The sequence below is a fragment of the Octopus sinensis genome, linkage group LG26 (assembly GCF_006345805.1).
Source record: "Octopus sinensis linkage group LG26, ASM634580v1, whole genome shotgun sequence".
In the NCBI taxonomy this organism is placed as follows: domain Eukaryota; kingdom Metazoa; phylum Mollusca; class Cephalopoda; order Octopoda; family Octopodidae; genus Octopus; species Octopus sinensis.
In genome coordinates this window covers 21,061,567-21,085,365 of record NC_043022.1, presented here as the reverse complement: position 1 = coordinate 21,085,365, position 23,799 = coordinate 21,061,567, and the positions used below count along the sequence as shown (strand labels likewise).

The 23,799-nt window shown below is 39.1% G+C and overlaps 1 protein-coding gene across 1 annotated transcript; it reads right to left on the bottom strand.

Moving 5' to 3' along the window:
- Positions 1 to 612: 612 nt before the first annotated feature.
- On the bottom strand, positions 613 to 23,799 carry LOC115224886 (protein-S-isoprenylcysteine O-methyltransferase). Its single transcript, XM_029795842.2, has 4 exons — positions 23,555 to 23,799; positions 4,848 to 5,106; positions 3,211 to 3,428; positions 613 to 877 (listed from the first exon to the last, which is right to left on the bottom strand). Exons 1-4 carry the CDS (start codon positions 23,759 to 23,761, stop codon positions 695 to 697), a joined length of 867 nt encoding a protein of 288 aa, XP_029651702.2. The 5' UTR covers positions 23,762 to 23,799; the 3' UTR covers positions 613 to 694.

Sequence of the window (23,799 nt, the reverse complement as noted above, 5' to 3'; positions counted from 1 at the left end):
GGGTAGATGGAAGGAAAGAAAGATTAAAAATGAAGGAAACATTCGGATGAAAGAAACTTTAAAAATGCCTCATGTCAAATAAAGTCCCTGTGTTGAATCAACGGTGCCACCAAAACGGCTGTGCCAGAACATCTCAAACCCCAGGAGGGTATGGTACACAAAATGAAATTAAATCTTATCTTGCCACAGTAAGGATTCTTCAGCAACGTTCATTTCAAAAAAATTCCAATTTGGAAAGATCGCTAATTATTTACACTAGAATAATCTCGAAGAAGAAAACTTACAGTTCTACACATGCCATAGAGTTGTAACTATCGACTACTTCCAGAATATTAATTAAAAAAATGGTTAGAATAATTACCAGGCACCATTCGAACCATTTCACTATGGACTGTAATGTAATTACAGTTTGTTTTCTTTTTCATGATTAACAACATCACATGAACACTTCTTCGAATTTAAATTGCAAAATAGTTGAAATAAGCAGCTTGGTCCAAGAATTAGCAGTTGTCAGTTGAGTTGCGCGAATTAACCCGGAGAAAGAAAAAAAAAATTTGGATGCAATCATCCCCCCTTTTTTTTTTTGTTTTGTTTTGTTAGTATTTTTTTTTCTTGCCCATTTGTAAGTGTTACAATTTCATAATTCCATATTTTTATTTTTATTTCACTTACGAGAAATTCCAGTTCAGATTTTTTAAAGTTCTCTTCGGTAACCATTGATGAATGGAAGACCTGTTCCAACTTTCTTTTGGTAGTTAAAGTATTCTTCCCCAAAGAAGTTTAATAAATAAATCTCTTCTTCATGTATCCGTTCTTGAAAGAAGCGCCAGGAAACAATTGTGAAGCCGACAAGACAAAATGGGTTACATAAGATCAGCTTAAAAAAATAGAAAAGTAAAATAAATAAATAAATATATAAGTAAACAAAATTATTTCAGAATTTCTGTTTTAACCCTTTCGTTACCAACCTGGCTGAAACCAGCTCTGGCTCTGAGTACAAATGTCTTGTTTTCAGGAGTTTTGAATTAAAATCTTTCACCAAACCTTAGTCACAGTTTATGTTCCTTACACTAGCTTAATGATAACTAAGTTATTTTACTAAATTCTTCGTTATATTTGAAGTAATTGAAAGAAACACAGAGCATTTCAACAGAAATATGGTAACAAATGTCTTATTTTGATAAGTTTTGAATTAAAATCTTCCACCAAACCTTAGTCACAGTTTATATTCCTTACACTAGCTTAATGATAACTAAGTTATTTTACTAAATTCTTTGTTATATTTAAAATTAATTGAAAGAAACAGAGCATTTCAACAGAAATATGGTAACAAATGTCCTGTTTTGATAAGTTTTGAATTAAAATCTTCCACCAAACCTTAGTCACAAATTATGTGCCTAACACTAGCTTAATGATAGCTAAGTTATTTTACTAAATTCTTTGTTATATCTGAAGTAATTGAAAGAAACACAGAGCATTTCAAAATAAATACAGTAACGAAAGGGTTAAAAATTAATAAAAATAAAAAGTAAAACATAACATAAATCTACATACAGAGGGGAACAGTTGTGCCAAAGAATCCAAGAAGCTGGCGTTATGAATCTTAAGCTTAGGACAGACCTGTGTGCTTACGTTTTGTATAACACTGGGTGACGAAATTTCAATTTTTTTTTTTGTCTTTGGTCAATAAGTATTATTTCCTATATATAGGTGTAGTAGTGGCTGTGTGGTATCAAGCTTGCTTCCCAACGACATGGTTCCGGGGCCAGTCCCACTGTATGACACCTTGGGCAAGTGTCTTCTACGAAAGCCTCGGGCTGACCAAAGCCTTGTGAGTGGATTTGATAGACGGAAACTGAAAGAAGCCCAACGTGTGTGTGCGTGTGTTTGTCCCCTGCAACATTGCTTGACAACCGATGCTGGTGTGTTTATGTCCCCGTAACTTAGCAGTTCGGCAAAAGAGACTGATAGAATCAGTACTAGGATTACAAAGAATAAGTCCTGGGGTCAATTTGCTCAACTAAAGGCAGTACTCCAGCATGGCCACAGTCAAATGACTGAAACAAGTAAAAGAAAAGAATATATGTTTCTATCAAGAAACCAAAGGAAATGAGTACAGTTCCTGTCAAACTTTGCTTTTCTAACCGAGATGTCAATGTTTTCAAACTGACCTGTTTCCCATTACATTTCAGACATATTTAGTGCCGAGATGCTGAAGCAGAAATATCATTATACAAATATTCTGCTCAATACCACAGATTCGCTTGTTGTCTTTGGTCAGTGTGTGTTATTTCCTATTTGCTTCTGTCTCAAAATCAAAGGAAATGACTGCCATTCTCTTCAAACTTTGCTTTTCTGACCCAAACCTCAACGTTATCAAACTGACTTATTTTCCATTTCCATTTTTTTTTTCAATTCAATTCAATTTTTATTGGCTCAAAAAGCAAAAGCAAGGCCATGTAGGGGGACAGGGAGTTAGGGTTAGGGTGGGTGTTCATACAAAGAGTTCAGGCCATTTCTGGTCAAGAGAGACTTTGAACCGAGCGGTCATCGGCATCTTCACTATCTCGTCTGGCAGCTTATTCCACGGATCTGCAACCCGGATGGAGAAAGCCCCTCTCCTTCAATTGAGATGAACTCGTCGTAGATAGTGCTTTTCGGAGTGACCCCGCAGCCCACGCTCTGGAGCAGGAGTGAAGAACAGCTCATTCGAAAGATTACACTTTCCGCTTATGATGTTGTGAGCAAGATTGAGATCACCACGGCTGCGGCGTTTTTCGAGAGAATAAAGGTCGAGCGTCTTCAGCCTTTCTTCATAAGACAAATGCTTGAGACCAAGAACCATGCGGGTAGCCAGCTTCTGGACTCTTTCGAGATGATGTATGTCTTTGAGGAGATAAGGAGAAGAGGCTTGAATCCCGTACTCCAAGATCATTTCAAACAGATTCAGCAATAAGTTGCTGAAGCACAAATATTGTCATAGCAAATATTCTGCTCAATACCACAGATTTGCTTGTCAGTTGTTTGAACTTAACCACTTGAGTAATGTCCCCTAGTAGCTGACAATATGCACATCTCTAATCATGAACAAGTTTGAAGGAAATATTAACCATATTTCATACTTTCTAGGGGTCAGCAAATAGGGAATAACTGTTGCCACCCAAGGACAAAAAACCATGTTACACAGAGTAATTAATAATTAATTCTTACCTGCGTTCCAATACTCCAGTAAAACCAGCCAACATAAGCTGGATGGCGAAACAACGAGTAGACTCCTCGAGTGACAAGTGTGTGTCCATCTTGCTTAATATACTGGATGTAATGGTTAAAATTGGAGCGAGCTGTATACATACTGCACTTACGGAGGATTTCGCCTCCGATCACCATTACTAGGCCAACATAACAAAACCACCTTAACAGCTTCATCTCTGTAACAAGAAATAATTACAATAATGTTAGTGGAGGTAGCACAAGATCATGTCTACTGGCATGAAATGGTCACGGCCCTATACACTTTACAGAGTAATGTGAACTAACCGTGGCTTAATATTTTAGGTTTCCATTTCAGTATAACAATTTATATACATTATTTACATTTGACGGATATTTGTCCTCATCTTGTATGTTGTTAACACAACGTTTTGGTTGATATACCCTCCAGCCTTCATCAGGTGTCTTGGGGAAATTTCGAACCTGGGTTCTCATTCCTAAGGTATTTTTCGATGTTATTATTATTATTCAGGTCATTTCCTGGAATCGAACTTGGAATCTTGGAGTTAGTAGCCTGTGCTCTTAACCGCTACACCATATGCCTGTGGCATAGTGGTTAAGAATGCAGGCTACAAACCCCAAGATTCCAAGCAGTGACCTGAATAACTATGATGATGATGATGATAATAATAATAATAATAACCTGGGTTCTCATTCCTAAGGTATTTTTCGATGTTGTTATTATTATTATTATTATTATTCGGCTCACTGCCTGGAATTGAACTCGGAATCTTGGGGGTGAGTAGCTCGTGCTCTTAACCACTACGCCATATGCCTGTGGCGTAGTGGTTAAGAGTGCGGGCTACTAACCCCAAGATTCCGAGTTCAATTCCAGGCAGTGAACCGAACAATAATAATAATAACAACAACATTGAAAAATACCAGGGGCCAGAGGAGGCTGGCAAACGGCCACAATCGGTTGGTGTTACCAGCACGGACGCCAGTCAAGGCGGCACTGGCATATATATATATATACATGTGAAGGCGCAATAGCCCAGTGGTTAGGGCAGTCGACTCGTGGTTTCAATTCCCAGACCGAGCGTTGTGAGTGTTTATTGAGCGAAAACACCTAAAAGCTTCACGAGGCTCCAGCAGGGGTTGGTGGCGATCCCTGCTGTACTCTTTCGCCACAACTTTCTCTCACTCTTTCTTCTGTTGGCCTGCTCGCTTAGCCATCAGGGTTGTATCATTTGAAGGCTAAAACAATGCAAAGCACATTGTGACCAGCGATGTGTAGCAACATCTGATAGCCTGGTCGGTCACGGTGATCAGAGTGATATATATATATACATACATATATGTGTGTGTGTCTTTGTTTGTCCTTCCATCTCTGCTTGACAACCAGTGTTGGTGTGTTTATGTCTGTAACTTAGCTGCTCAGCAAAAGAGACCAATAGAATAAGAAGTAGGCTTTAAAAAAAAACGAAAAAATTCTGGGAGCAATTTGTTTGACTAAAAACCCTTCAAGGCAATGCTCCAGCATGGCCACAGACAACTGACTGAAACAAATAGAAGAATAAACAAACATTATGCAGCAAAACAATCTTAAAGTAATCTAAAGAGTAAAAGGAACTTACCTGGAAAGAGAACCCATTCCAGAGTATATTCTATCCAGCTACTGACCACAGCCAGCTTGTATTCCCGGCTATGGTCAAGAAGAAAAGATTCCAAGGAGAGACTACGCGGATTCGTAACAGCTGTCATGAAATACTCAGACCAGTGGAAAAAGCTTAGTACCATAACGTACCAACCAAAATACACCAGCGTCGTGTCGGCAATACTGAGTAAAACGCCAAGGCCAAAACATAGACCCAGCGAGCCGGATCTGAGAGCAATCTGCAACAGAAAGAAGAAAATATCAGTAAAATCTTGATGGCATCACCAGCATCATCATCGAACAACATCGGCAAGCTGGCAGAAACGTTAGCGCACCGGGCGAAATGCTTAGCGGTATTTCGTCTGCCATTACATTCTGAGTTCAAATTCTGCCGAGGTCAACTTTGCCTGTCATCCTTTCGGGGTCGTTAAATAAAGTACCAGTTTCAAACTGGGGTCGATGTCATCGACTTAATACCTATGTCTGTCCTTGTTTGTCCCCTCTGTGTTTAGCCCCTTGTGGGTAATAAAGAAATAGGTATTTTGTCTGCCGTTACGTTCTGAGTTCAAATTTCGCCGAGGTCGACTTTGCCTGTCATCCTTTCGGGGTCGATAAATAAAGTACCAGTTTCGCATTGGGGTCGATTAATAAAGTACCAGTTTCGCACTGGGGTCGATATCATCAACTTAATCCCTTTGTGTGTCCTTGTTTGTCCCCTCTATGTTTGGCCCCTTGTGAGTAGTAAAGAAATATATATATGTTTCTTTATTACCCACAAGGGGCTAAACATAGAAGAGACAAACAAGGACAGACAAACGAATTAAGTCGATTACATCGACTCCAGTGCGTAACTGGTACTAAATTTATCGACCCCTGAACGGATGAAAGGCAAAGTTGACCTCGGCGGAATTTGAACTCAGAACGTAACGGCAGACAAAATACGGCTACGCATTTCGCCTGGCGTGCTAACGGTCCTGCCACCTCGTCAACAATCTATATAATAATCTGCTTGTTCATTTGCCCGTTATATTTTACTTACTTAGAGAGGCGCAGGAGTGGCTGTGTGGTAAGTAGCTTGCTAACCAACCACATGGTTCCGGGTTCAGTCCCACTGCGTGGCATCTTGGGCAAGTGTCTTCTACTATAGCCCCGGGCTGACCAATGCCTTGAGTGGATTTGGTAGACGGAAACTGAAAGAAGCCTGTTGTATATATGTATATATATATATATGTATGTGTGTGCTTACGTCCCCGTCACTTAGCAGTTCGGCAAAAGAGACCAATAGAATAAGTACTGGGCTTACAAAGAATAAGTCCCGGGGTCAATTTGCTCGACTAAAGGCGGTGCTCCAGCATGGCTGCAGTCAAATGACTGAAACAAGTAAAAGAGAGAGAGGTGGAGGTGGAGTGAGTGAGAGAGAGAAAGGGGGAGGGGAATGTGAGTAGAGCAGAGGAGTATGATAGCAGACTAACGTCAAATGCATAATGTGGTTAGTTGAAGAACAAGAGAAAAAGACGGTGAGAAAAAAGTGGGAGAGAGAAGTGTTAACGATATGCTGTAGGGTGAGGAGGAAAAGGTGAAAAGATAAAGAGAGATGTTAAAGACGTGAAGAGGAGAATTACATGGTTAAAAAATTTGTTGAAGAGGTAGAGAGAAAGGGAGAAATATAAAGTGCTTAGCAGAGGGAATTTTAAAATCATATAATATATTATTGTGATTGGAAGTGAAATAACTCAGCAGAATATTAATAAAAATCATCCTTTCTTTCTTAAATGGCTTCTCTTAATGTATGCGTGTCTATATGTTTGTGTATCTATGCGTGTGTATATGTTTGTGTGTCTGTGTTTGTCCCCCCAACATCACTTGACAACCGATGCTCGTATGTTTGCGTCCCCGTAACTTAGCGGTTCGGCAAAAGAGACCGACAGAATAAGTACTAGGCTTACAAAGAATAAGTCCTGGGATTGATTTGCTCGACTAAAGGCGGTGCTCCAGCATGGCCGCAGTCAAATGACTGAAACAAGTAAAAGAGTAAAAGATATATATATATATATGGCAGGCTTCTTTCAGTTTCCATCAACCAAATCCACTCACAAGGCTTGAGGCTATGACAGAAGACACCAGCCCAAGGTGCCACTCAGTGAAACCGAACCCAGTACCCCGAAATCACGCGATGAAGCAGTTCCAGCATTCATACAAGACAGTTCTCATCTGCTAACAATATATGTGTGCTCTTAGTACCATGCATCCATATGAGCGGCTGTGTGGTAAGTAGCTTGCTTACCAACCACATGGCAAGTGTCTTCTACTATAGCCTCGGGCCGACCAAAGCCTTGTGAGTGGATTTGGTAGACGGAAACTGAAAGAAGCCCGACGTATATATGTATGTGTGTGTGTATATGTTTGTGTGTGTGTGTATATGTTTGTGTGTGTGTATATGTTTGTGTGTCTGTGTTTGTCCCCTGCAACATCACTTGACAACCGATGCTGGTGTGTTTAAGTCCTCGTAACTTAGCAGTTTGGCAAAAGAGACTGATAGAATAAGTACTAGGCTTACAAAGAATAAGTCCTGGGATCGATTTGCTCGACTAAAGGTGGTGTTCCAGCATGGCCGCAGTCAAATGACTGAAACAAGTAAAAGAGTAAAGTATGCTATTTTCCTACGATTTAACATTGGCAATCTTTTGGTATTAGTAGACAACATCATCTACCCTCTTTATCCATGTAATGAGTGGGTAAATGAAGTTGTCTTCTCATACTGAAAGATGGCCTTTGACATGTTTTATTGACTACTAGTGCATGCATATAGAGCTGTGTGCGTGCGCACATACACGCGAGGACTGTCCAGATCTCTGACCAACCACACACACAGCTAGCTGGCATTCAATTGGCGTATCAAGTTTTGGGCATTTTGATTGGGTTTTGGACAGAAAATTCACAAAAAAGTCACTTCTATTGGTTTTTCAATGGCTTTGCAGGGCGACTGGGGAAATGTAAAGATGTGCACGACCACCCTTGGATGGTTTTGAATGACCATAGAAAGTGCGAGCCCTCTAACTGAAAAATTGTGGATTTGTATAAAGGACACGCACACAGACATTTTGCATGGAGTGGTTGGTGTTAGGAAGGGCATCCAGCTGTAGAAACACTGCCAGATCAGACTGGGCCTGGTGCAGCCTTCTGGCTTCCCAGACCCCAGATGAACCGTCCAACCCATGCCAGCATGGAAAGTGGACGTTAAATGATGATGATGATATATAGAGATTATTTGTCACAGAAATTTTTTCATTGTGTGTCATTCATTAATTTTAAACTTTGCCTTCGTTATAAGAGATGCATTGTTTATTTGTTTATCTCTAAAGCAGAAATTTTTCTCTGTCATTCACTGACTCTGAACTTTGCCCTTTGAGCAAAAGACGACAGGGTGTTTTTCCTTTTAGTTCTTTATTTTTTTCGGTGTCTAATTTGTTAAAACTTGATTTCTGTAACAAGAATTTTAATTTTTTTTCTTTTCTGTTAATAGGCCCTACTTTATTTAACATTATCCCAAAACGAATCAAAGAAGAAAAAGACACCATCACCTTCAAACAAAAACTGGACAAATTTCTGCAAGAGGTACCAGATAAGCCACCTTATACTTGGATACTTCTCAATCAACAACTCCTCCCTACTTGCATGGGCCACGATGCCACAAAACTTGACTTAAAAATGACTTAACAAATCCTATCATCATAATCATTATCATCATTTAACATCTGCCTTTCATGCATGTTTGGGTTAGATGGTTTGACAGGAGCCAGCCAGGTAGACGACTACCCCAGGCTACTGTGTCTGTTTTGGCAGGGTTTTTACAGCTGGATGCCCTTACTAACACCAGTACAGGCGAGGTCCGTTTTGGCAGGATTTTTACCACTGGATGCCCTTCCTAACACCAGCACAGGCGAGGTCTGTTTTGGCAGGATTTTTACCACTGGATGCCCTTCTAAACACCAGCACAGGGGAGGTCAGTTTTGGCAGGGTTTTTACAGCTGGATGCCCTTCCAAATGCCAACCACTTTACAGTGTGGACTGGATGCTTCTTTACATAGCACCAAGACAAGGAATTTTGAGAGGAGGGGATGGCTTAGGCCAATCGTTGGCCAAGACATTTCTAAGTTATATTAAGTATCTGTTTTCTTGCTGAAATCTGTAAACACGTCTTCCTCACTTTTTTAAAGATTCTAAAGTTCAGTTCTTTGCACTCATTTTTATGTACAGAATTTTTTTTAATGACCATTATGTTCATTATTTACAATTGACGGATATTTGTCCTCATCTTGTTTGTTGTTAACACAACGTTTTGGCTGATATACCTTCCACCCTTCTTCAGGTGTCTTGGGGAAATTTCGAACCTGGGTTCTCATTCCTAAGGTATTTTTTGATGTTATTATTATTATTCAGGTCATTGCCTGGAATCGAACTTGGAATCTTGGAGTTAGTAGCCTGTGCTCTTAACCACTACACCATATGCCTGTGGCGTAGTGGTTAAGAATGCAGGCTACAAACCCCAAGATTCCAAGTTCGATTCCAGGCAGTGACCTGAATAACTATGATGATGATGATGATCATAATAATAATAATAATAATAATAATAACAACATCAAAAAATACCTTAGGAATGAGAACCCAGGTTCGAAATTTCACCAAGACACCTGAAGAAGGCTGGAGGGTATATCAGCCGAAACATTGTGTTAACAACAAACAACATGAGGACAAATATCCCTCAAATGTAAATAATGTACATAATTCCGCATCTCTTATATATAGAACTGGACTAATATGTTATGTACAACAACCATCATCATCATCACCACCACCATAATCAACCCCTGTACATATCTATCACTAGGACTTGTAACATACCTACACAAGTGTGGGTCCCTACTCAACTTTGTTTCCTCATATCTTTCAGAGAAACACATAATTTTCAAATAAAATTTTCTTCAAAAACCTACCTTTTGGATGGTAAATGTTATGATTATACCAAAGGTATTCAATAACAAAAGAATCGTATACTTTCGTTTTTAATTTGTCTGGGTGTGGCTGGGTGGTAAGCTGTTTGCTTCTCAAGTGCAAGGTTTCAAATTCAGTCCCACAGCAAGACATTTTGGTCAAGTATCTTCTACTGTATATAGCCCTGAGCCAACCAAAGCTTTGTGAGTTTATTTGGTAGACAGAGAACATGTAGAAGCCCATCATATATATATATATATATATATAGGCGCAGGAGTGGCTGTGTGTTAAGTAGCTTGCTTACAAACTACATGGTTCTGGGTTCAGTCCCACTGCGTGGCATCTTGGGCAAGTGTCTTCTGTTATAGCCCCGGGCCGACCAATGCCTTGTGAGTGGATTTGGTAGACGGAAACTGAAAGAAGCCTGTCATACCTATGTATATATATATATATATGTATGTGTGTGTATATGTTTGTGTGTCTGTGTTTGTCTCCCTAGCATTGCTTGACAACCGATGCTGGTGTGTTTATGTCCCCGTAACTTAGCGGTTCGGCAAAAGAGACCAATAGAATAAGTACTGGGCATACAAAGAATAAGTCCCAGGGTCGATCTGCTCGACTAAAGGCAGTGCTCCAGCATGGCCGCAGTCAAATGACTGAAACAAGTAAAAGAGAGAGAAAGAGAGAGTATATATATATATAGCTGTGTGTGTGCCTTTGTTCCCTCCACCCCTTGACAATCAGTATAGGTCTATTTACATCCCCATAACTTAGCGGTTCAGTAAAATAGATCGACAGAATAGGTAGCAGACAGACTTAAAACTTAAGTATTGGGGGTCAATTTGTTCAACTAAATCCTTCAAGGTGGGACTCCAGCATGGCCACAGTCCAATGACTGAAACATGTAAAAGATAAAAAAAAACAAAACATTATGTCTATCGAACTGGTAGATTCTTCATACTGCCAAGATGCCTACTGCATCTCTACGCTACTCATTCAATTGTAAACAAACATCCTGAAATCAATAGTAATGCTGGCTGGCGCTACCGTACAAGACAGATTGCATTGATTTGCTTTCATTACACTGTGTAATGAAATTTTCATTAGTTTTTAATCTTTAGTATTTGGTTGGTAAGTGTTATTTCCTATTTCCTATATAGAAATCAAATGAAATCACTACTGTTCCCTTCAAACTTAGCTTTTTTGACCTTGACTTGACAGCATTCACCCAGGGTGGGTTGAGCTGGCTTCATTCATCCTCAATGCCTGGCGATTTGAGGCTAACGACCGTGTGATCTCCAACCATTCCCTATTCCAGCGGCGAACGCCGTAGATATGGGGGCCTATGTTGGGTTCCAGATCAGCCTTGACTGTCATCAGCCAGGTTTTTCATTGTCCACCACATCGCTTTCGCCAACCCTGAAGGGGAGCTGGGGCAATTGCTTCGTAGGTTGGGTTCCAGATCAGCCTTGATTGTCATCAGCCAGATTTTTCGTTGTCCACCACATCGCTTTCGCCAACGCTGAAGGGGAGCTGGGGCAATTGCTTCATAGGTTGGGTTCCAGATTAGCCTTGATTGTCATCAGCCAGGTTTTTCCTTGTCCACCACATCGCTTTCGCCAACCCTTAAGGGGAGCTGGGGCAATTGCTTCGTAGGTTGGGTTCCAGATCAGCCTTGATTGTCATCAGCCAGGTTTTTCGTTGTCCACCACATCGCTTTCGCCAACCCTGAAGGGGAGCTGGGGAAATTCCTTCGTAGGTTGGGTTCCAGATTAGCCTTGATTGTCATCAGCCAGGTTTTTCATCGTCCACCACATCGCTTTCGTCAACCCTTAAGGGGAGCTGGGGCAATTGCTTCATAGGTTGGGTTCCAGATCAGCCTTGATTGTCATCAGCCAGGTTTTTCGTTGTCCACCACATTGCTTTCGCCAACCCTGAAGGGGAGCTGGGGAAATTCCTTCGTAGGTTGGGTTCCAGATTAGCCTTGATTGTCATCAGCTAGGTTTTTCATCGTCCACCACATCGCTTTCGCCAACCCTTAAGGGGAGCTGGGGCAATTGCTTCGTAGGTTGGGTTCCAGATCAGCCTTGATTGTCATCAGCCAGGTTTTTCGTTGTCCACCACATCGCTTTCGCCAACCCTGAAGGGGAGCTGGGGAAATTCCTTCGTAGGTTGGGTTCCAGATCAGCCTTGATTGTCATCAGCCAGGTTTTTCGTTGTCCACCATATCGCTTTCGCCAACCCTGAAGGGGAGCTGGGGCAATTGCTTCGTAGATGAATTCTCCTGGTTGACGACGGAGGGCATGACCCAGCCAACGCAGACGTCTCGTTAGGATGGCTTTGCTTTTCTGACCTGAACATCAATGTTTTCAAACTGAGCTATCTTCCTTTACAGACAGGTTCAGCACTAAGTTGCTGAAGAAGAAATATCGTTATAGCAAATATCCTGACCACCACCACAGATTTGCTTGTTGTCTTTGGTCAGTAAGCGTTATGTCTTATTTGCTTCTATCAGGATATCAATCCTTTTATTCCCTTCAAACTTTGCTTTTCTCACCTGGACATCAATGTTTCGAAACTGACCTATTTTCTTCCAGCCACATCTGCTCAGGCATTCCCAACCCACACTCAGGTCCTGCTGTAACTCCAATACCCAGTACCCGCTTCTGCATAAGGTTGGCCCTCTGAAAAGCTCTCCTTTGCAGGTACATTAACAACATTGATCACACCAGTCTCAGAGGATCTGCAGTTGACATGGTTACTATATCTTCCTCCAGACGCATCAAGTAATGGCACTGTGCATCTATCTATACGACAGAATCTTTCAAGAAGCAATTCCCTTCATACTTTGCTTTTCTCATCTGGACATCAAAGTTTTGAAACTGACCTATTTTCTGTTATATTTCAGACAGATTCAGTGCCGAGAGTTGCTGAAGCAGAAATATCTGTTCAAAACCACAGGTTTGCTTGTCAGTTGCTTGACCTTAAACACTTGAGCGTGTCCCTTAGTGGCTGACAATACATGTATCTCTGATTATGAGCAGGAGTGGTGAGGGAGTAACAGCCATGTGTTGAGAGGGATTTTTTAGGCTTTGAATAGATATTATAGCAAAATAAAAGCAAAGTTTGAAGGAAATGCTAACCATTTTTCATACTTTCTAGAGAAAAGCAAATAGGAAAACACCGTTGCTACCTAAGGACAAAAATCATGTTACACAGTGTTATTGAATATTTTTCAATCTTTACCGAAATCTAAAGACACTTGCATCTTAATCACATACCTTTAATGGAAAACCACAGTACCTGTCCTTAACAAGAGCTGTCTTAACTAAAAGCAAAATCCAACACAGTCCAAGAAGAGAACAGCTATCTGTGGCCACTCTTTATCAAAGATCCAACCCATTTTGTTTCCAGAACTTCTTGAAAGTCAGTTTTTTGGGGGGGTTTTTAACCCTTTTTTTAAACCGGCTATACCAGGCCAAAATTGTCTTCCTGTTATATGCTCAAACCAGCCAGCTCTGACCTCTCACACCTACCCTACAAAGTCATTCTAAAAATAAACAGGGACATCAACTAAATCTCAGAGTTACAAGATGCTGTACAATTAATTTAAAACAATGTGATTAAACAGGCTTTACATTTGACAGAGTATTCTGAATGCTAAAGGGTTAAACAAAAATAAAGCTTGGGGAAAAACTGTATTGGTTTCCTATAAATTGAATCTCTTGATGAATGAAAATAAATAATTGACACTGATAAAAGAGCAGCTAATACAACAACACACCTAAAAATTGGTAATTCCCCATTTCCTATTTGCAAAATTATAGTAAAGTTCATTCATCTAAAAAGTTTATTTATTGGTTGTGTGGTGAAAAGTTTGCTTCCCAACCACATGGCTCCAGGTTCAGTCCCACTGCACGGCACCTTGGGCAAGTGTCTATTACTATAGCCTCGGGTCAATGAAGGCCTTGTGTTAGTCTCTCAGTTAGTTAGTTAATTTTTTGGCTCAAAAAGCAAAAAGCAAGGCCATGTAGGGGGACATGGAGTTATGTACAGGGTGGTGTTCATGTAAAGAGTTCAGGCCACTTGTGGTCAAGGGAGACTTTGAACCGAGCGGTCGTCGGCATATTCACCATCTCGTCCGGCAGCTTATTCCACGGATCCGCAACCTGGATGGAGAAAGCCCCTCTCCTTCGATTGAGATGAAATCGTCGCAGATAGAGCTTTTTGGAATGACTCCGCAGCCGACGCTCTGGAGCAGGAGTGAAGAACAGCTCTTTTGAGAGGTTACACTTTCCGCTTATGATGTTGTGAGGAAGAATGAGATCGCCGGCGTTTTTCTAGAGAATAAAGGTCAAGCGTCTTCAGCCTTTCTTCAAATATTCTGAGTAATGTAAAAGCTTCCCTTTCATAAACCCAAAGTGACTTGGGTAGTTGAAAAAAACTGAGGATCTGTATCATACACGATGCATGGATGACAGATAAATATGTCTTGTGTATTACGTGCAATAAACAGAAAAGGCCAAGAGTTAAGCTATTTCTGAAGGAACAGTTGATCTTATTAATCTTATTTAATAGCTATTCAAACCTTTGCTTGGATCTTTTCGGTTTGAACGGCAGTTTTTTAAAATAATTTCCATGTAACTAAACACATTTAAATTTCGTATACTGGTAGAATGTATTTATAAAACATCTTTTTCTCTTGGCTTTATTGAGAAAATTCTATAGTTTGTAAGATATTTGTTGTTTTTTCTTCTTCAATTTCTGCGATTTCAACCAATCAATGACGTCTATTGAGGTGAAAACATTCTGTGCCGTATGAATATGTCCCTCGTTTAAGAAACAGATTGGGTTTATTTACATTTGTGAAGGAAAAAAGATACCCTTCCCCCCACCCCTAACCCTAAAACAGATTGAAATGCAATAGATCGATACTAGGGTCATAATTATGGGTGACAATTTCATATGACACCGCTAGAAAAAACTGCCGTTCAAACCGAAAAGATCCGACATATATATCGACAACTATACTATTAGATGAGTTGTTCTCAAGTTCGTAGAGTGTAACACGAGGAAAATTTGGCAGTTATGTCTTGCAAGTCGAGTCACTTCATACACGCTCCTTCGCTGTTTGCCGTCGAGTTAAATTTTGAATTTGAAATAGTTTTTATTTATATAAACAACGCTCTCTTCTTTAAATGATTATAAAATCAGTAAACAATTGACTTCGAAATTCAGCATTAAAACACACACGATTTGCTTTCAGTTAAAGCAAAAACAACAAAACAAACTATTGTATTGCCATTCACATCTTCGATGCGTTTTTAGAATAGAGATCGTGCTTCAAATACTTAACTGAGCAGTGTTTCGGTATTAGTATATTAGTAAAGGCGGCGAGCTGGCGAAATGCTTAGCGGTATTTCGTCTGCTATACGTTGTGAGTTCAAATTCCGCCGAGGTCGACTTTGCCTTTCATCCTTTCGGGGTCGATAAATTAAGTACCAGTTACGCACTGGGGTCGATGTAATCGACTTAATACCTATGTCTGTCCTTGTTTGTCCTCTCTGTGTTTAGCCCCTTGTGGGTAATAAAGAAATAGGTATTAGTATATGACGTCGAGAGAGAGAGTGTGTGTGTAAATGTGTGTGTTCAGCTCTGTTGTGTAAATGAAACACGATGTCGCACACTCGCTCACAACGCCTAAGACTTTTACCGAAAGACTGCTTTTACCTTACTTTAAGAAAACCTCCACCACCACCACCAACACCAAAACGATGAAGGGCAAAAACTAAGTTAACCTCGGCGCGACTTGAAATCAGAGCGTAAAAGGGCCGTAACTACGTACCGCAGGGCTGTTGCGTTCTGAGTTCAAATTCCGTCGAGGTCGACTTCGCCTTTCATCCTTTCGGGGTCGATAACTTAAGTACCAGTTACGCACTGGGGTCGATGTAATCGACTTAATCCCTTTGTCTATCCTTGTTTGTCCCTTCTGTGTTTAGCCCCTTGTGGGTAGTAAAGAAATAGGTATTTCCTCTGCCGTTACGTTCCGAGTTCAAATTCCGCCGAGGTCGACTTTGCCTTTCATCCTTTCGGGGTCGATTAAATAAGTAGCAGTTACGCACAGGGGTCGAATATAATCAACTTAGTCCCTTTGTCTGTCCTTGTTTGTTCCCTTTATTATGTTTAGCCCCTTGTGGACAATAAAGAAATAAGTACCGCAGGGCAATGTGCCCAGAGTTCTAACGATTCTGCAAATACACAGTCGAAAACGATTAAAATAAATCAATGGAACCATTGTTATGCAGTACTGTCTGAGAATGCTTGTGGAAACTAATAAGATATTGGCAATCTTTCGTTTCTAGTAGACCTTTTCGTCGATTTCCGTAAAAAAAATTTTTTTTTTTACATATGGGCTTGCGGGAACTTTTGAAGTAATGAGAGCGAAAGAGACTAAGAGAAAGCGATTGTATGACGAGGGAAGTTCTTTTGAAGTTACCGTGCATGGGAGCATTGATGGACATGTGTGTGTGCGTGCGTGTGTTGTGGTGTGTTTGATGGGGTGTGGGAGACAGACAGTATGTTGTGTAAGTGAAGTGCTTCTGTTAGTGTGTGTGAAGAGACAGAGTAATGTGTGAAAGAAAGAGATAACTGAAATTTTTTACTCGGTGTATGTGTATGTATATTACTTCAAAAGTTCCCGCAAGCCCATATGTAAAAAAAAAAATTTTTTACGGAAATCGACGGAAAGGTCTACTAGAGACGAAAGATCGCCAAGATATTTACAAAAGCTATGTCCTGACAACCATGCTAATTTTGTGGCCATAGTTATTCAAGTCAGATAGAAATGTTGGTCTGGTCGAGCGGATAACATGCTACCGAGGTCGGAGAAGCGAAGAGTTAACATTTCAAGACAAGTGATTAAATGGTTTTTTACAGCGCAGGTTTAATTCAAATATTGCCAAGGTCGATTTTTACCTGCCATCCATTTCGAAGGATTGAGCAACGTGGTCGATTACATCGTCTGACCCCATTCCCTTCAAATTGCTTGCCTTGTGCCAAAATTGCACCTATTGAAACAAAATGGTGTTATGTGTACAGGGGTTGGACAAAATAATGGAAACACCTAGCATCAGAGCATCATAATTTTGAAATATCTAAAATCTTTTTATGTTTGTTTTTAATTTATACGAGTGGAGAGGGCCAAAAGAAGCATTTGACCCAGACTGCCATCTTCCAACTGTTAAACATGGAGGAGGATCTGTGATGATCTGGGGGCTATATCTTGGAAATACGCCGGCCCAATGGTTTCCCTTCATGGCAGAATTTAAGCATTTTATAAGATCAAATTCATCCTATGGTTGCGGAACTGTTTCCGGAGGGAAACACAATCTTTCAGGACGATAATGCACCAATTTACACACCTAAAATTGTTACTGAATGGTACGAGGAACATTCTAGTGAAGTTGAACATCTTATCTGGCCACCACAGTCCCATTGAACATTTATGCATTTTAGAAAAACAAGCACGAAGTCGATATCCTCCACCATCATCACTACAAGAACTGGAGACTGTTTTAGCTGAAGAATGAAAAATTCCTTCAAAAGCAATTCAAACTTTGTACGAGTCCGTACCTCATAAAATTCAAGCTGTAATTACTGCCAAAGGCGGTCCTACCCTATATTAAAATAAATTTGCTTGAAATTTTATAGTGTTTCCATTATTTTGTCTTGTCCAACCCCTGTACATTTCGAAAATAAAAATACATTTTTCATTCTTTACTCTATTTCGCTTTTATTAGACCTACAAATACATCAAATCATTTTGCCGCACCCTATATATATATACATATACATATATATATATATATATATATATATATATAGAGAGAGAGAGAGAGAGAGAGAGATAAAGTTAATCCAAGCAAGAAAGCACAAAAAACACAACGCGAGGACGTGGAACAAATATAGTATTATCGGACGCTCAGGAAAGAAGGCGGGTTTAACGTTTCGAGCGGAGCTCTTCGTCGGAAACATAGAAGGAAAGATCCAGAGAAGGGAAGATAGAGGGAAAAAAATCGCCAACGGTACACACGCGGTCACATATATATACACACACGCACACATATATATATATATATTAGAAATACGTTACAAAAAGAAAATAGAAACTACACGTGGTAATGTAAATATTTCACCTTGTTTAAAGTGAAATTCTGAACCCTCCAAAAGGTGGTGGCATGTTCCACATTTTTTCACTTTTGGCTCTGTTGCGCTGGTTAATATTTTTTTCAATGACTTTTGATAATTTTGTATGAGCTTAAAATTTTGTTCATTGTTTTATCCCCTATGAGGGTGGGAAGATTTTGGGTGATAATGTTGAAGGCTTCGTTGTTTCTAGGGTTATGTGTGGAAATGTACGGGAGTATTTTTAAGTCTGGTTTAGTTTTTCGGCTGGTTTCCCTTAATGTTCGTATATCTATTTCCTTAGCTCGTATAATGCCGTCATTTATTAATGAGATTTGATAATGTCTTTTAATTAGTGTTGATCTAAGTATATATATATATTCTTTTTTACTTGTTTTAGTCATTTGACTGCGGCCATGCTGGAGCACCGCCTTTAGTCGAGAAAATCCACCCCGGGACTTAGTCTTTGTAAGCCCAGTACTTATTCTATCGCTAAGTGACGGGGACATAAACACACCAGCATCGGTTGTCAAGCAATGCTAGGGGAACAAACACAGACACACACACATATATACGACAGGCTTCTTTCAGTTTCCGTCTACCAAATCCACTCACAAGGCATTAGTCGGCCCGGAGCTATAGCAGAAGACACTTGCCCAAGATGCCACGCAGTGGGACTGAACCCGGGACCATGTGGTTGGTTAGCAAGCTACTTACCACACAGCCACTCCTGCGCCATATATATATATATATATATATATATATATATATATATATATATATATATATATATATATATATATATATAATATATATATATATATATATATATATATATTCTACGCAAACCTTACGGTGCCGCCGATATACGAAGTTCCCAGTCTTATCGTTACAAGCTCAAAACTAGGTATAAGTATTTTCGGTCGATAATTGATGAAGAAATGGGGTCCTTCTGTGTCTGTCCTACGAGCCTTTTATGTAATATTCAATGCATTTTTCATTTATGGAATAACTGAACGACTTTTGTTAACAGTATATATACATATATACGGATTAGATTATCTGGCTATCGGGGATAACAATCATCTGTAAATGGTTACCAACAAAACCAATAGGTGTCAGGATCTTTTGTTTGGCTGCCATTTTGGATCACTTCAATTTCTGTACAAACTGATTTCATATTCGGTGTAATGATATAGTTTTATATGCTAATCAAAGCCATGAAAATCATTTTTGACATAAATCAATAAAGAGTTAATAACTCTTCTGAAAATACCAAAAAATAAAAATGTTATGAGGGGGTTATATGGTGTGCATAATGCAGAATCCCGCCAATATTTCCAACCGCATGGTTCCGGGTCCAGTCCCTTGGGTAAGTGTCTTCTACTATAGCCTCGGGCCAACCAAAGCCTTGTGAGTGGATTTGGTAGACGGAAACTGAAAGAAGCCCGTTGTGTGTGCGTGTGTGTGTCTGGTGTTTGTCCCCCCAACATCGCTTGACAACCGATGTTTTCGAGGACGTAGATTACAATTGTGTTGATAAAATTTAGAAAAAGAAATAGTGGCTGTGTGGTAAGTAGCTTGCTAACCAACAACATTGTTCCGGGTTCAGTCCCACTGCGTGGCATCTTGGGCAAGTGTCTTCTGCTATAGCCCCGGGCAGACCAATGCCTGTGAGTGGATTTGGTAGACGGAAACTGAAAGAAGCCTGTCGTATATATATATATATATATATATATATATATATATATATATATATATATAATATATATATATCATATATATATATATATATATATATATATATATATATATATATATATATATATATATATATATATATATATAATATATATATATATATATATATATATATATTCTACGCAAACCTTACGGTGCCGCCGATATACGAAGTTCCCAGTCTTATCGTTACAAGCTCAAAACTAGGTATAAGTATTTTCGGTCGATAATTGATGAAGAAATGGGGTCCTTCTGTGTCTGTCCTACGAGCCTTTTATGTAATATTCAATGCATTTTTCATTTATGGAATAACTGAACGACTTTTGTTAACAGTATATATACATATATACGGATTAGATTATCTGGCTATCGGGGATAACAATCATCTGTAAATGGTTACCAACAAAACCAATAGGTGTCAGGATCTTTTGTTTGGCTGCCATTTTGGATCACTTCAATTTCTGTACAAACTGATTTCATATTCGGTGTAATGATATAGTTTTATATGCTAATCAAAGCCATGAAAATCATTTTTGACATAAATCAATAAAGAGTTAATAACTCTTCTGAAAATACCAAAAAATAAAAATGTTATGAGGGGGTTATATGGTGTGCATAATGCAGAATCCCGCCAATATTTCCAACCGCATGGTTCCGGGTCCAGTCCCTTGGGTAAGTGTCTTCTACTATAGCCTCGGGCCAACCAAAGCCTTGTGAGTGGATTTGGTAGACGGAAACTGAAAGAAGCCCGTTGTGTGTGCGTGTGTGTGTCTGTGTTTGTCCCCCCAACATCGCTTGACAACCGATGTTTTCGAGGACGTAGATTACAATTGTGTTGATAAAATTTAGAAAAAGAAATAGTGGCTGTGTGGTAAGTAGCTTGCTAACCAACAACATTGTTCCGGTTCAGTCCCACTGCGTGGCATCTTGGGCAAGTGTCTTCTGCTATAGCCCCGGGCAGACCAATGCCTGTGAGTGGATTTGTAGACGGAAACTGAAAGAAGCCTGTCGATATATATATATATATATATATATATATATATATATATATATATATATATATATATTATATATATATATATATATATATATGCGTGTGTGTGTCTGTGTTTGTCCCCCTAGCATTGCTTGACAACCGATGCTGGTGTGTTTATGTCCCCGTCACTTAGCGGCTCGGCCAAAGAGACCGATAGAATAAGTACTGGGCTTACAAAAAAGAATAAGTCCCGGGGTCGAGTTGCTCGACTAAAGGCGGTGCTCCAGCATGGCCGCAGTCAAATGACTGAAACAAGTAAAAGAGTAAAGAGGTAGATGAAATTTCGGATAATTTTCTCCCCCCCCCCCTCGACTTTGTTACGACGAATTTCATTTACTTCAGCATTTTTCACGTTTTTCCTCTTAGATTTCTGTCCGGAACATACAGCATCACGTAATCTACGTTCTAGAAAATGAAATTTTGCAAAATGACACTTTAAAATGTGCATCGTAAAGAGAGTTAGGAAGAAGAAATGCGAGCGGAAGCGAGAATAATATGAAACCCCACCCAGCAAAATATCTTCATAATTCTAATTTTGGTACAAGGCCAGCAATTTTGAAGGAAAGGGGGGGGGTAGTCGATTACATCGATTCCAGTGCTAAATTGGTATTTGTTTTATCAGCCCCGAGAAGACGAAAGGCAAAGTCGACCACGTTGGGATTCGATCTCAGAGCCAGACGCTCTGACGATTTTACTAGGCAACCTAATTATAATCTGTACTCTCGAAAACCTAACTCTGCAAAATTTCATGGTAAAACTATGCATGGAAACAAAGTCGAAAGAAATATGCCAATTTGCGGCATACAGGTGCGCCTCCATGTCCCAACTTTTGTCTTCTTACAACTTTCAGAAAAATGGATATTTTTTAATGAAACTTCTTACAAAAATTCAAATGGTGTAAATTCCAACTGTATCGGGATTTAATGTGAAACAAAGAATGGTAGGCGCGCAGTTATACATATTGATACACGCTGCATAACTACAAAACGAAACTTGAAATTCAGAAAAAAAATTCGTGATGCGTGTCAGTATGTGAGTGTGCACGCCCACCAATTCCCCCACATTAAATTCTGACATAATCGTAATTTACACCATCTGAAAAATATTTGTAGTAAATTTCATTTAAAAATACCCATTTTCCTGAAAGTTATGAGGAAACAAAGTCGGAGGCGTCACACATTTGTAGGAATGCCTAACACCTGCATTAATGCCGATGTCTCGACCTTTGAAATTCAATCAATCGAATTTCAAAGACATTGTTACATTTCATTAAACAAGTTTATGTTTCGGTGTTTGCTTCAACAACAAATCGAAAGGTTTGCATTTTTGATTCATAAAGTCAACGTTCGCTCCTCAGCGGGTTTTGTTACATAATGTAAAAATCGTCCTTCCGATTAATTAAATTTTACGCAAATTGTTTAAGCCACTATAATTTTTACTTTCAATTTTATTTATTTAATTCTGCAATATCTGGTATCTCCAGATGACCATTAGGCAACGAAATCTGTTTCAACACACGAGTTCACATCAAGAATCTTGCAAAGCAAATAAAAAAATTAAAATTAAATTTTAAAAATAAATAAATAAAAAGGCAGTGCCCCAGCGTGACCTTAGTCTCATGCTGAAACCGATAAGAGATGAAAGATAAATAATCGTTAGAGCGTCGGACAAACTGCCTTTTGCAGTGTTTTTGTTGCGTCCCTTTAATTTCTCGATTTCAAATCCTGCCGAGGTCAGTTTCATTCTTACATTTTCCGGGATCGGTTAAAATATAATTAATATCAGCAGTCAAATACCGAGATCGATTTAATATTCATTCATATAAATAGTACAGATGCATCCGAAATGGAATTCCACGAAAGATAACGGAAGAAAATGAAAATAAATATAGAAACACACAGACACACACACAGACAGACAGACACGCGCATAAAATATATTTGTGTATGTAAGCAAATTATATATATACATATCTATATAAATAATCAGGGTTACGTTTAATTACGCTGCATTTATAAAATATTAGTGTAAAGATAGCATTTAATATATAATAAACGACACTGCAATTTAATGCAGTTCATTGCACCTTAGCAGCTATGATGTCTATTATACAACACGACCTGACAATGTCTGCAGATATCACATTGAATCTTTGGGGGGGGGTATTTTTAATCAATAAAACAGCCAAGTGGAATGATAACGATGTGTCTTGGAATGAAAATGAGTTGAAGTGTGTGTGTGTGTCGGGAGGCGGAGATCAAAATAAATATACATATAATATATATCCCGTTATATATATATATACGTGTTCGGGACTGAGTAGATGTGAGGTCAAATATTTGCTTGTGGATATTTGTTCGAAGACACCGTTAGCTTTGATTAGTTTATTATGTTAAAGAGAAAGGAAAAGGTTCAGAAGCGAATATAATTGTCTTTCGGTGGAGATTTCGGATGGAATGAATAGTCTTAGGAATAAGCAAGAACCAGACCCTATTAAAATTAATTAGAATACTTCGAAAGGTATGCATATACACACATATGTATGTGTGTGCATACATCTATATCTATGTATGTATATGTATATATCCATGTATATATATGTACATAAAATATGTATGCAAACACACACACACACAGTGTCGCATTATATATATATATATACATGTGCATGTATGTATGTATATATATATATATATGCGTTTTTTAGAGAAGATTATAGAGAAGACACCACTCACCTGGTACATCCTATTATCCGAAATATAAACTAAGCTGACAATAGTGTGAAATACTATTGTGTAAATTCCGAGTAGATATTTCCAAGAGTCTAACCAAACGTATTGCATTGATTTGTTCCATGATATCGACGGAACACAGCAAATACCGGCTCCAATCAGAAAATATAAGAGAGAGATTTTACCCTCACGTATTAACTGACTAGCCATGTTGACCGAATGACGAAGAGACAGGGGAGATAACTCAG

What these genes read in the sequence shown, in the direction of transcription:
- LOC115224886 (XM_029795842.2), bottom strand. Translation starts at nt 23,761, where the DNA reads ATGGCTAGTCAGTTAATACGTGAGGGTAAAATCTCTCTCTTATATTTT. An exon ending in CGGATAATAGGATGTACCAG is followed by an intron (nt 5,107 to 23,554) that starts GTGAGTGGTGTC and finishes TTTCTGTTGCAG; the next exon opens with ATTGCTCTCAGATCCGGCTC. An exon ending in GGAATGGGTTCTCTTTCCAG is followed by an intron (nt 3,429 to 4,847) that starts GTAAGTTCCTTT and finishes TTCTTGTTACAG; the next exon opens with AGATGAAGCTGTTAAGGTGG.